Source organism: Pelodiscus sinensis, chromosome 32 (genome assembly GCF_052426305.1).
Source record: "Pelodiscus sinensis isolate ZL-2025 chromosome 32, ASM5242630v1, whole genome shotgun sequence".
Classification (NCBI taxonomy): domain Eukaryota; kingdom Metazoa; phylum Chordata; order Testudines; family Trionychidae; genus Pelodiscus; species Pelodiscus sinensis.
In genome coordinates this window covers 5,069,282-5,081,290 of record NC_143083.1, presented here as the reverse complement: position 1 = coordinate 5,081,290, position 12,009 = coordinate 5,069,282, and the positions used below count along the sequence as shown (strand labels likewise).

The 12,009-nt window shown below is 64.4% G+C and overlaps 1 protein-coding gene across 5 annotated transcripts in view; it reads right to left on the bottom strand.

Moving 5' to 3' along the window:
* Positions 1-12,009, bottom strand: part of ADAMTS10 (ADAM metallopeptidase with thrombospondin type 1 motif 10) — a 118,819-nt gene that overhangs the window by 62,889 nt on the left and 43,921 nt on the right. For all 5 annotated transcript variants that reach the window (XR_012896730.2, XM_075903178.2, XM_075903175.2 and 2 more), the window contains exons 4-5: positions 5,460-5,619; positions 297-514 (exon numbers count right to left, since the gene is read on the bottom strand). Coding sequence is in view for 4 of the 5 variants with exons in the window: in XM_075903178.2 (XP_075759293.2) it covers positions 297-514; positions 5,460-5,619 (378 nt within the window). In the remaining variant the exon portion in view is untranslated. The remainder of the gene's footprint in view (positions 1-296; positions 515-5,459; positions 5,620-12,009) is intronic.

The window sequence follows — 12,009 nt, the reverse complement described above, 5'->3', positions numbered from 1 at the left end:
GCTCGAACGGGCACCCTCTGGCCCACCTGGCCAATGCAGGAGCGGGGTTTGGGGTCCCGTGGTTCCGGCCAGCTGGGCCATGTCTAGACTCGGGCCGGGACCTGCCCCACGGCTGCCCAGTGATCCTCCAGGAGATGGCCTGCAGGGGGCGCTCTCTGGGTGCAGGCCTCTGCCGCCTCCTCCCACCTGCTCCCTGGCAGCCGGTCCCGCGTCAGCAGCAGAGCGGGGGGCCCGGCTGCCCCACAGCCCCCCCCGACCCCGAGGAGCCCAGGGGGCGAGGTGGTTATAACACTTACAATATTCATGATGGCCAGGATGTACTGCTCTATGTCCCGCCGCCCGTGGTACCCCACCATCATCTTGTCGGCCACCACCAGGGTCTCCACGTAGCGCTCGGTGCTGACGGATCTCTTCAGGGGCAGCTGGCCGCGCTGGCTGCTGTTGCCGGAGGGTTTCAGAGGGGAGGGCTTCAGCGTCCGCAGCCACCAAGGTCTCCCCTTCCAGGGCTTCTCATCTGGCGGGCGGAAGGTTTTTGTTGCCTTCAACTAGCACGGAGCTTGGGGGTGGTCTGGGGGCCCAGGAACGGGAGGGGCGGAGGGTGTGGAGCTTGGGGGTGGTCTGGAGCCCGGGAATGGGAGGGGCGGAGGGTGCGGAGCTTGAGGGTGGTCTGGGGCCCGGGAATGGGAGGGGCGGAGGGTGCGGAGCTTGGGGGTGGTCTGGGGCCCGGGAATGGGAGGGGCGGAGGGTGCGGAGCTTGGGGGTGGTCTGGGGCCCGGGAATGGGAGGGGCGGAGGGTGCGGAGCTTGGGGGTGGTCTGGAGCCCGGGAATGGGAGGGGCAGAGGGTGCGGAGCTTGGGGGTGGTCTGGGGCCCGGGAATGGGAGGGGCAGAGGGTGCGGAGCTTGGGGGTGGTCTGGGGCCCGGGAATGGGAGGGGCAGAGGGTGCGGAGCTTGGGGGTGATCTGTGGGCCCAGGAATGGGAGGGGCAGACGGCGCGGAGCTTGGGGGTGGTCTGGGGACCCGGAAATGGGGGGGGGCGGATGGGGCGGAGCTTGGGGGTAATCTGGGGGCCCGGGAATGGAAGGAGCAGAGGGCGCGGAGCTTGGGGGTGATCTGTGGGCCCAGGAATGGGAGGGGCAGAGGGCACGGAGCTTGGGGGTGGTCTGGGGCCCGGGAATGGGAGGGGCAGAGGGTGCGGAGCTTGGGGGTGGTCTGGGAGCCCGGGAATGGGAGGGGCAGAGGGCGCGGAGCTTGGGGGTGGTCTGGGGCCTGGGAATGGGGGGGCGGATGGCACGGAGCTTGGGGGTGGTCTGGGGCCTGGGAATGGGGGGGGCGGATGGCACGGAGCTTGGGGGTGGTCTGGGGCCTGGGAATGGGGGGGCGGATGGCACAGAGCTTGGGGGTGGTCTGGGGCCTGGGAATGGGAGGGGCAGAGGGCACGGAGCTTGGGGGTGGTCTGGGGCCTGGGAATGGGGGGGCGGATGGCACAGAGCTTGGGGGTGGTCTGGGGCCTGGGAATGGGAGGGGCAGAGGGCGCGGAGCTTGGGGGTGGTCTGGGGCCTGGGAATGGGGGGGCGGATGGGGCGGAGCTTGGGGGTAATCTGGGGGCCCGGGAATGGAAGGGGCAGAGGGCACGGAGCTTGGGGGTGGTCTGGGGCCTGGGAATGGGGGGGCGGATGGCACGGAGCTTGGGGGTGGTCTGGGGCCTGGGAATGGGGGGGCGGACAGCGCGGAGCTTGGGGTGGTCTGGGGGTCTGGGAACGGGAGGGGTGGATGGCGCGGAGGAAAGGCTCCCACAAGCTCTGCCCCCGCCCAGTCACACACAGGTGCCATCGCTCGGCTCCCCACGCCCACTGCCCGATCTCACATCCTCGTCTCGTGCTGGGGGAACGCGGCAATTGCTGCGTTTGGGGCCACAGTCGAACCCCCCCCCCAGGACTGCTACTGGCAGCATCCTCAGCCATGCCAGGCTTGGCTGCCCTGCTCTTCCAAAGCCCCTCAGCCCGTCCCAGGGCTGTCCCCCAGCGCTGTCGGTCCCTCGGACCCTGCCCTGCCAGGCGCCCTCCCCCCAGCCCTGGTCCCTGCCCCTGCATCTGCCCTGGCCCCCCTCCGCTGAGCTGTGTGGCTCCCCCTGCTCGGCTCTGGCGCAGACAGACCTCGCCCTGGGGCAGCCCAGGAACCGGAGGGCGAAGCGTTGTGTCTCCTGCCAGGACCCGAGTGTGAGAATTCCCCACCCGCAGCATCTGCTGCCTCCAAGGACACAGCAGCACAGACCCCCCGCAGCGAAACCCAGAGCCCGGCTCCACGGGCTGGAGTCCTTGGGGGAGTCCAGCAGCGTGGACAGCCCAGGTCCGGCCCAGCGAGGGGGCTGTCACGGCGTGGGCTCCAGGAACGTCCACGGGGCCGTTTTGAGCCTCCGAGCACGCGTCCGTGTCCAGGGCCCTGAGACTCGCGGCTGGGGTGTCGTTCGGCGGCGCGGACGTGCCCTTGTGCCGCTGCCTTTGAAAGCCGCTGGTGCCGCCAGCTGGCGCACGGAGCCTCTGCCCCAATCTGGCAGCCTGCCAAGGGGGCTCAGTCCCTGCCCCCCGCCAACCACCCATGGTGCCTCCCCTAGGGAGAAGCATCTTGCGGGGGCTGCAGGGAGCCGGATGGCTCCCACCAACCAGGAAGCCAGAGGCAGGGAGAATTGGTCACCTCTGTCCTGACGTGGGATTCCACCCAAATCAGCCTCCGGAGGCATGAGGCCAGCTCGGGCCACCCGGGAGCCGGGAGTCTGGGTCGGCGGCTTGCGGGGCTCGGGTGAGCTCCCCAGGGCCCCGGCGGGAGAGCTCTTTGGTGCACAGGCCAGACTGGGCGGCTCAGGGGTGCAGGGGACGGGAGGGGGTGTCGCTGCTGCCGCCAGTTGCTCTGTGGTTGTTCTGAGCTGGGTTTGGCCTGCGGCTCCCGCTCTGTGGTCTTTGCTTTCCAAGAAACAACTGGGAACAGACTCGCGTCCGTCTGGAAGCTGGGGAACGTGGCAGGGACTCTGCAGGCTGCCGGGCGGAACGTGACTTTGGGAGCAGCGGTGGGGCAGCGGGGCCAGGAAAGTCCCGTCGTCTCCCCGTGTTCCAGTGGGCAGGGATGGGAGGCAGCTCTCAGCCTCTGCTGGCGCCGTCCAGGAGGTGCCAGCCCTTCCAGCTGCGCTTCCTCCGCAGGACGCCGGGGTTACCTCCTCTGGGCCAACGGCATCCTGCAGGGAACGACTTTCACGTGCCAAAGGCCCGTGGCAGCCGGGAGCCGCGGCCTCTGCGTTCTCCGGCCAACAGAGTCCGTGGGCAGGGGCGGAGGGCCGGGCTTTTCTCATCTTCCTGCAGCCCAGTGGGACGAGGTTCTGTGTCTGGGTGGGGAGATTTGATACCTGCAAAAACTATCCCGGGGTCCTGCAGGCAAACGAGAGGCCTGGGGCTTGGGAGCGGCACCTTTCCGCACACGGCAGACAACGCGCACGGCGGTCAGACCCCTGTCCCTGGAGCACGGGCGCTGGCCCCGAGGGAGACTCCCCGCACGTTTCTCACGCAGCCGGGTGCAAATTCCTTTCCGTGGGAGCAATGGAGCGTGTGCAATGCGATTCGGGTGCACAGAGAGGGGAGCCAAGCATCTCCCCATCTTGAATGTATTCGCCTCCCCGGGCCCTGGGCCTCAGGCCCCGCCTCCCCCTGCCCAGGGATTCACTTAACCCCACCCAGGGACACACCTCCTCCTGCCCAGGGACCTGCTTTCCCCTGCCCAAGGGAGGCAAGGTCATGCTGTTTTCCCCATTCACAAAAGGAAATTGAGTTACAGAGACTAAGTGGCATGCACAAGGTTACACAGGCAGTCTGTGGCAGAGCACAGAACCGGGCTCTAGGCGAGCATCCTAACCACTGTTTTTCATCTCTAAATATGCACACAGACGCGCACACACACACACACACACACACACACACACACACACACACACACACACACAATTCAACAGCATATGATTCACACCAGTTTCCAGGCTGTGCGTGGCAGGGAGCAGGTCGCAGCGGCTGACCCGGCCCTGCAGAAATGGCTGACGCTGGTGACACTGGGTCCGGCTGCGCTCTGCAGAAGGCAGGAGGCTCCTACAGGGGGAAGGAGGCCTCTACCGGCACCCCTGGGCTCCTCACCCCCAGGAGAGGTAAGAGAGGAAGGTAACATGTGACCGAACTCTCCCCCCAACTCCCCAGGGTCCTCAGGGACTCTCCCAAGCTCTCTCCTGGGACTGGTTCCCACCCATCCTGCAGCCCCCCACAGCAGAGCAGCCCATGCGTGGCCAGACCGACCCGGGGACGTGTGAGGCTCCAGCCCCGGCAGGACTCGGGCCTTGGGCTCATCCCACGTGGCAAAGAGGCGGCGGCGCCACTCGCCACAGTGGGGCCAGAGAGGCGGGTGGCGCGGCACCATCATGATCCGCCATTCTTCTCCTTAGTGTGCCCCTAAACACAGACCCCCCCAGAGCCTCCCTCCAGAGCCCCCCCACAGAGGCCCCTCCAGGAGCCCCCAAGCCCTCCTCCAAAGAACCCCTCCAGAGAGCCCCTCTCCAGCACACAGGCCCCCCACAGAGCCCCCCTCCAGAGCCCTCCCCACAGAGCTCCCATCCTGCACACAGGCCCTCCACAGAGCTCTCTCCAGAGACCCTCCCACAGAGCCCCCCTCCAGCACACAGGCCCCCCACAGAGCCCCCCCTCCAGAGACCCTCCCACAGAGCTCCCATCTGGCACACAGAGCCCCCCGTACACAAAGCCCCCCCAGCACTCCCCCCCAGGCAACAGCTGATCCATGATCCAGTCTATGTGGCCTAACCACTCCCCGGGGACCCAGCCTTAGCCTGGTTTCCTTTGGGCTTTCCAGAGGCGGCATCCTGGCCTCTCGGAAACAAACCGGCACCGCCCGGCTCCCGCGCACGGCAGAGAAGTGGCGGGTTCCTCTCTGCTCGTTTGTGATCCAGAACGAGCTTCCTGTTGTGCCCTCTCCTCCCCTCCCCCCGGCTCAGGGCCGAGGCAGCGGGCTGGGCCCTCCCAAGCACGAGTCTGCGCATTGCGCTCAGGTTCGAAGGGTGCGTCTCCACAACACCTGAGCTCAGAATAAGATACGTGAGTTGTGCGACACATCTTCTTTCGAGCGCATTTCGAAATAGCGTATTTCGACACATCCCTTAACCCTCGTGATGCCGGAATAGCGCTCCCCTTATTTCGAAACAACGGGCGCGTTTGAAAGACGCGGGGGAGCTATTTCAGGGCACCTCCGGTCTCCCAAAACACCCGCTGTCTGGGCGCACCCGAAGGTGCCACAGGGCCCCTCGCTGGTTCTAAGGCTGCAGAGCCCCGCGGCTCGCCGCAGAGGGGAAGGTGGCTCTAGCTGAGGGATTCTCTGGCGCACGCCGCAGCGGAGCCCCCCGTGGCGGGGGGTTGGTACCTAAGACACCGCAGGCCGCGTCCATGTGCGAGTGCTGGAGGGACGATCGCTTGTACACCACGTGGGGGCTTCCCTCGCCCTCGCTCCCTGCACTCAGGTTGGCGCCCAGGCTGAGGGGCTCGATGAAATACTCCTCCTCGTCGGCCACGATCACCCCGTGCTGGAAAAGGAGAGAGCCAGGGACAGTGAGAGGGGAGGGGGTGCTGTCTCCCTTCTGCAAACTCCCCCCTGCCCCCCAGGACCCAGAGGCACCAGCGGCTACAGATGAAACAGGAACAGAAACGAGCCTTTCCCAAAACTTAACCCACAAACTCCCAACGAGCCGGCCCCACAGGGCCCCACAGTTCGACCTAACTGGCCTCCCAGCCTACGTGCACTGAGATATCCACTCACGTTGGAACCCTGTTGCACGACTACAGAGGCCCTGGTGCGAAGGAGAGTCGAGCCCTGGAAATACAGCGTCTGCCAGAGTCTGAACACCCGCTTCTGACCTGAAGAGCTCAGGGTAGCTGGAACGCGTGCTGCTTTCACCACAAAGAGATAGGCCCTCCGCCGCCTTGTCTTGCTAAGCTGCTAACCCGGGGCGGGCAATAAAACGGCAGCGGGTCGCCAGAATCAGCTCCTAGCAGGCTCCCGGAGCCTCTGCAGAGTCTGGAAATAGCAGCTCCTATTGGCCGCGGATCGCCGTTCCCAGCCAATAGGAGCTGCAATCGCCTACGCGCGGAGGTGCAGGTAAATATAGCAGTGGTGGCCCACCAGGGGCTAGCTCGGGGGATGGATCTGGGCTGCAGGCTGGTATTTGCCCACCCCTGTTCTAACCAGCCCCACGGCAGAGACATTACACACCTGGCGCACGCTTAGCGAGCTAAGCTCACTGGAGGGAAATGTAGCTGGCAAATATGGCCCCTCTCCCCCTTCCTCTGTTGTGAATCATCTGTGCAGAGATCTAGGGCCGCAAGGAACTCCACCGCCTTTTGTAAAGTGCCCAGCAGCATCTTATTTTCACTCCGAGCTGCTGTAAAGTGTGACGGTAGGGCCAGGGCCATGGCGAATCGGCCTCCTTAACAAACCCTGCAGGAATCAGCCATTCACGCTGGCCGAGGAACGGCGTGTGGGCAAATGTCAGCCTAGGAGGACTGGTTGAACTGCTCAGTGCGATAGGATTTGTTCTGAACTTGGTCTCTCAGCCGATCCCTGTGAATCTGGCATTAGCGCTCAGAAATTGGCTTGGACCAATTGGGTGACTGACCCCCACGTCCCGTGGTGCTTGGTTTGCTCCCAGGAGGAATGTGGCAAAGGAGGGAGTGGCACGGAGCCAGCGCTCGCAACCAATTTCAGCTGCATCATCTTTTCTGCTGACCTTTGAAACCCACGTCTGGGACGGCCCCGTGAAACTGCCTCCCCACACGTGCCCCGTGGGACCCCCGGGCCGAGCAGACCGCACTCGCTGGGTGTGGATGGTATTGGGTGCTCAGCTCACATAAGCGCCCTGCTGTGTTTGAAAAACCCAGCCCATTTACCCGGCATTGCCCGGGACTTAACGCGGCTCCGGGGAACGGCAGTCAGGCAAGGGCGGAGCCCCGGGCCCCAGCGAAATGCGATTCAGGACCGGCAGGCTGCGTGCGGATCCGTAGCCCTACAGCCGGCCGCAGGAAGCTTTAGGCTCACAAATGGTCTAGGTGGCCAGCAAGGATTTTGGCTGGACTAAATGTCTGCGATTGGCCCAACTCTGCCTGGTGTGTACACAGGCCCCATTGTGCTAGTACACGAGCACCTCCCGCTGGGCCCTGCATTTCCCCTCCCTGGCACCGCCCCGGAAGCGCAGCGGCCTGCTCGGCCCCAGTCCCAGCTGGAGACCAGAGGCAGAAAGAGACCAAGGCAGCGATGGGCAATCTCTGGGGCCGCAAGCTTGTTGTAAGCGACGGTCTCCCGGGCGAGGGCAGTTTTGCTCCCGGCGCTTGTGTGACTAGAACGCGCGGGCTGTGCCGAACCGGAGCAGCGCTGGGACTGGCTGCAGGGGGGGCGCCCGGCTCCCACAGGCCGTGTTGGGTGCGACCAGCAGGCACCTCCCTGCCTGTACGTGCGGGTCACTTCAGTAACACCGTCGGGAAAAACACCACGTGGACGGAAACCAGCTGACTCCGACAACCTGGGCAACGGTAGCACACTGTCTCACGGGCCACACCCAGGACCCCGCAGGCCGCAGGTCGCTCACCCTTGGACTAAGTGCTTGTTTCCACTGCTCTGCAGCTCCCGTGCGGGTCTGCCCTGCAGTAGCCAGTGCCGGCCGGCTTGTGCAGCCCCTGCTGGTGCGCGTTAACGGCTCATTCGTGCACTTGGAGCCTTTCTGAAACAGGCGAGAGCCAAGGGGCCCAGGCAGCCGGGGGCAGATTCGCAGCCTGAGTGTGTGGGGAGAAACCCCAAGTGACTAGTCCGGAGTCACGCAGAAAATCCGTGTTGGAGCCGCAGTGACCTGGATGTGAGCCTCCCAGGCGTATCCCCTAACCACTAGGCCACACTTCCTCTCTGTGCTGTTGATAAAGCACGGCCCAGGACATAGCTACATTCCAAGCCCTCCCACGGCCCCTTCTCCGGCCAGTCGCTTGGCTTCCCGAGCTGGAGACGATACAGCGCCCTGAGCCCCTGGCCTGGAGGATGCTATGTCAGTAAAGAAACGACGGCCGGGAAAGTCGGGTGCACGTCCTTTGGGGTTCCACGCCACTTCCTTCCTCAGGCTCTGTCCCCTCCCCGGCCAGGCAAGCTGAATCGGGCAGTGTGTGTGCCGCAGAGCCCCCTCTCCGAGGGCCGGGGGATTTCCTTCTGCACCGAGCTCTGTTGCTCTTGGCCCGGCGCCCTCGCTCGAACACAAGCGAGGTAGTATGAGGTTAGCCTGGCGAGGGCTGCAGCCGAGCGCCCAGCGGCGGCCTGCGTGGCCAGCTGGCTGCCGGCTCTGTGGGCCGGGGAAGGAGGTCACCGCTGGAAAGGGAGGGAAGAGCTTTCACGTTCTGCTGGGAAAGGACCCAGCCTGGCTGCCCAGGACACGGTCTCTGGGACCGCGGCGGACGCCTCCACCTCTCCTGCCCAGGAGCGTGTGAAGCGCTGCCCTCTCCGGGGCCCAAGCGCTGCACTGCCGAGGCCACGGTGAGGCCTGGGTTGCCGACGTGACCGCTGGCTGCTGCGTGGGGCGGACGGGAGGCTGTGTGTGGGGGACTCACCGGGGGCGCAGGGACGGGCTCGCAACCGCCCATCCCATGCGCTTAGCACCAGGTTCGGGAGGGCTGGGCAGCAGCCTGCGAGCACCCACACAGTCTGCTGCGAAGGACTCGTTTCCTTTGCAGGGGGCTGAGATCAGGTGCAAAGTGCCCGGGGCCTGGACAAACTGGAGACGTGGTCGGAGGTAAGAGGGTGACGTTCATTAAGGACAAATGCTCCACTTAGGAAGGAGCAATCCGAGCCACACACACAGAACGGGACGCGACCGTCTGGGAAGGAGTCCTGCAGACAAGGATCTAGGGTCAGAGTGGTCCACATGCTGAACAGGAGCCAACAGCGTTACCGTGTGGCAAAAAAAGCCAACGTGATTGCGGGCTGCGTTAGCAGGAGTGTGGTGAGCAAGACACGCGGAGTCGTTCTTCCGCCCTGCCCTGCGCTGGTCAGGCCCCAGCTGGAGTCTTGTGTCCAGTTCTGGGCACCGCACTTCAGGAAAGAGGTGGAGAAATTGGAGAAGGTCCAGAGAAGAGCAACTCAGATGATGAAAGGTCTAGAGAACGTGAGCTAGGAGGGAAGGCTGCAAGAACTGGGCTTGTTTCGTCTGAAAAAGAGAAGACTGAGGCTACAACTACACTACGGAGCCCCTACAAAAGCCCCTTGCACAAAATGGCGTCTCATTAAGTATGCAAATGAGGTGCAGCGATATTCACCACTTCGCCTCATTTGCATATTTGCTTGCGCAAGAGAGGGCAGTGTAGACGTAGGCCCATAGTCTAGACGTAGCCTGAGAGGGGACGTGATAGCGGTTTACAGGCATCTAGAAGAGAGGAGGAGGAGGGAGAAAACTTGTTCTCCTTGGCCCAAGGACAGGACAGGAAGCAAGGGGCTTGAACTGCAGCAAGGGAGGTTTAGGTTGGACATTAGGAAAAACTTCCCGACTGATTTTTGAGAAACCCTCCCCCCCAAAAAATAAAAAAACTGACCGGGGCCAAAAAACAAAAATAGCAGCAAAACTTGTGGGGGGGGGGGGGGGGGCAGAGAAGGTGTGGGGGAGGGGGAATTGAAGGGGGGGATGGGTCGCCTTGCACCCCCCCTGGAATTTCTTCATGCCCCCCCAGTTTGGGAACCCATGGTCTAGACGGTGCTGGGTCTGGCCATGAGGGCAGGGGACTGGACTCGATGCCTCTCGAGGGCCCCCCCAGTTCCAGTGTTCTCTGATTATTATACGAGCCTCATCAGTAAAGTTTTGTTTGGAGGACTGGGCCTCGCTTGGTCATTTTTCTGAGTTTTGGCTCAAGAGGGACCCGCACCACAAAGCTCAGATCTGAATCGGGCTCTGGATCCAACCTGCCCTCAACCATGGGGAACGTGGAGTTGAAGGGCGGGTTTCGGAGATGCCGCAGGTCCACGGGGTTCGTAGGCCAGGGGGGTGGGCTGCCTTGTAAAAACCAGACAGACACAGGGGCCATGTAGTGCTCATCAGACGTGATCGCGGCTAGGTAACACGTGAACACAGCGCGAGCGGGTCGATACTGACACAGATACACGCACTCTCAGGAGCGTCCTCTTCGGAAGATTCAAATATGGTGACCCTAGACCAGACCAGAGGTGGGGCCAGTCGCCAGAGCAGACTTGGATGGCAAATGCTGTTTATCTCCATCGTGATTCCCCATCCCCATCTTAATGAAATAACCCCCCCCCCCTCGACCATCACCAGGTGAGAGGGGCCAGACTCTGCCCTCCCCTCCTTGGGGTACAAACCAGAGCGAGCTCCAGTCAGTCCGTAGAACGACCGATTCACACCGACGCGAGAGCAGAATTTGATCCCAAATGCTACTCACTCGAAATGTAAAGGCCTGAACAGTTCAAGATTCGGGGGGAAAAAGCCCAGAGTGCCCCCCGATAATTCATTCCATATTCCCGGATTGCAAAGGAAGCCCCCAGGAGCCAGCCAGCCAGTCAGTCTGTCAGCTTGAGTGTTTACAGAGCTCTAGTCACTAGAGTAGCTGTTAATTATTTTGTAATATTTGTTTTTCAGTGGCACTTCAGAGAGGTCCAGGGCTCCGGCGCTAGGCGCTGTGCAAACACCCAACCAAAGGACAGTTCCTGCCCCAAAGACCTTACAATCGACGGGATTTGTCCGTCTATGACAGTGGTCTCCGAGGTGTGGCCCACAGCCCACTAGTAGCCACGACCATCTTGCAGCTGGGCCGTGGGTTTGGGGCTCGCCACGGCCCCCCCCTTTGCACAGCAGGGAGCCTGCACGGGGGTCCCAGCCTCCCGGCTCCTGTGAGGCTGGGTGCCCACTGTGGCAGGGGAGGAAGGAACCCTGAACCTCGCAGGCCGGATCCAGCTCATGGGGGGAGGAAGCAGCTCCACTGTCTGCTGGCCCCCCACCCCCGAGACTGGGGAAATGGCAGGGCAGGAAACTGCCACCGGGAGGCTTTGCCCCCGCTGCTCCCATTAGCCAGAATCCCACCCCTCCGGCAGCCGCTCCCTCACCCACCTCCCGTTCCCGCACCCACCTCCCGCAGCCGCTCCCGCACCCACCTCCCACAGCCCGCTCCTGCGCCCATTGCCCACTCCCGCACCCACCTCCCACAGCCGCTCCCGCACCCACCTCCCACAGCCGCTCCCGCACCCACCTCCCGCAGCCCACTCCTGCACCCACCTCCCGCTCCTGCACACACCTCCCACAGCCGCTCCCGCACCCACCTCCCGCAGCCCACTCCTGCACCCACCTCCCGCTCCTGCACACACCTCCCGCAGCCTGCTCCCGCACCCACCTCCCGCTCCCGCACCCACCTCCCGCAGCCCGCTCCTGCGCCCATTGCCCGCTCCCGCACCCACCTCCCACAGCCCACTCCCGCACCCACCTCCCGCAGCCCGCACCCACCTCCCACAGCCCGCTTCTGCGCCCATTGCCCGCTCCCGCACCCACCTCCCGCAGCCCACTCCCGCACCCACCTCCCGCAGCCCGCACCCACCTCCCGCAGCCCGCTCCCGCACCCACCTCCCGCTCCCGCACCCACCTCCCGCAGCCCGCTCCTGCACCCACCTCCCGCAGCCCGCTCCTGCGCCCATTGCCCGCTCCCGCACCCACCTCCCGCAGCCTGCTCCCGCACCCACCTCCCGCAGCCTGCACCCACCTCCCGCAGCCCGCTCCCATCTCCCGCAGCCCGCTCCTGCGCCCACCTCCCGCTCCCGCACCCACCTCCCGCTCCTGCACCCACCTCCCGCAGCCCGCTCCTGCGCCCACCTCCCGCTCCCGCACCCACCTCCCTCTCCCGCACCCACCTCCCGCAGCCCGCTCCCACACCCACCTCCCGCAGCCCGCTCC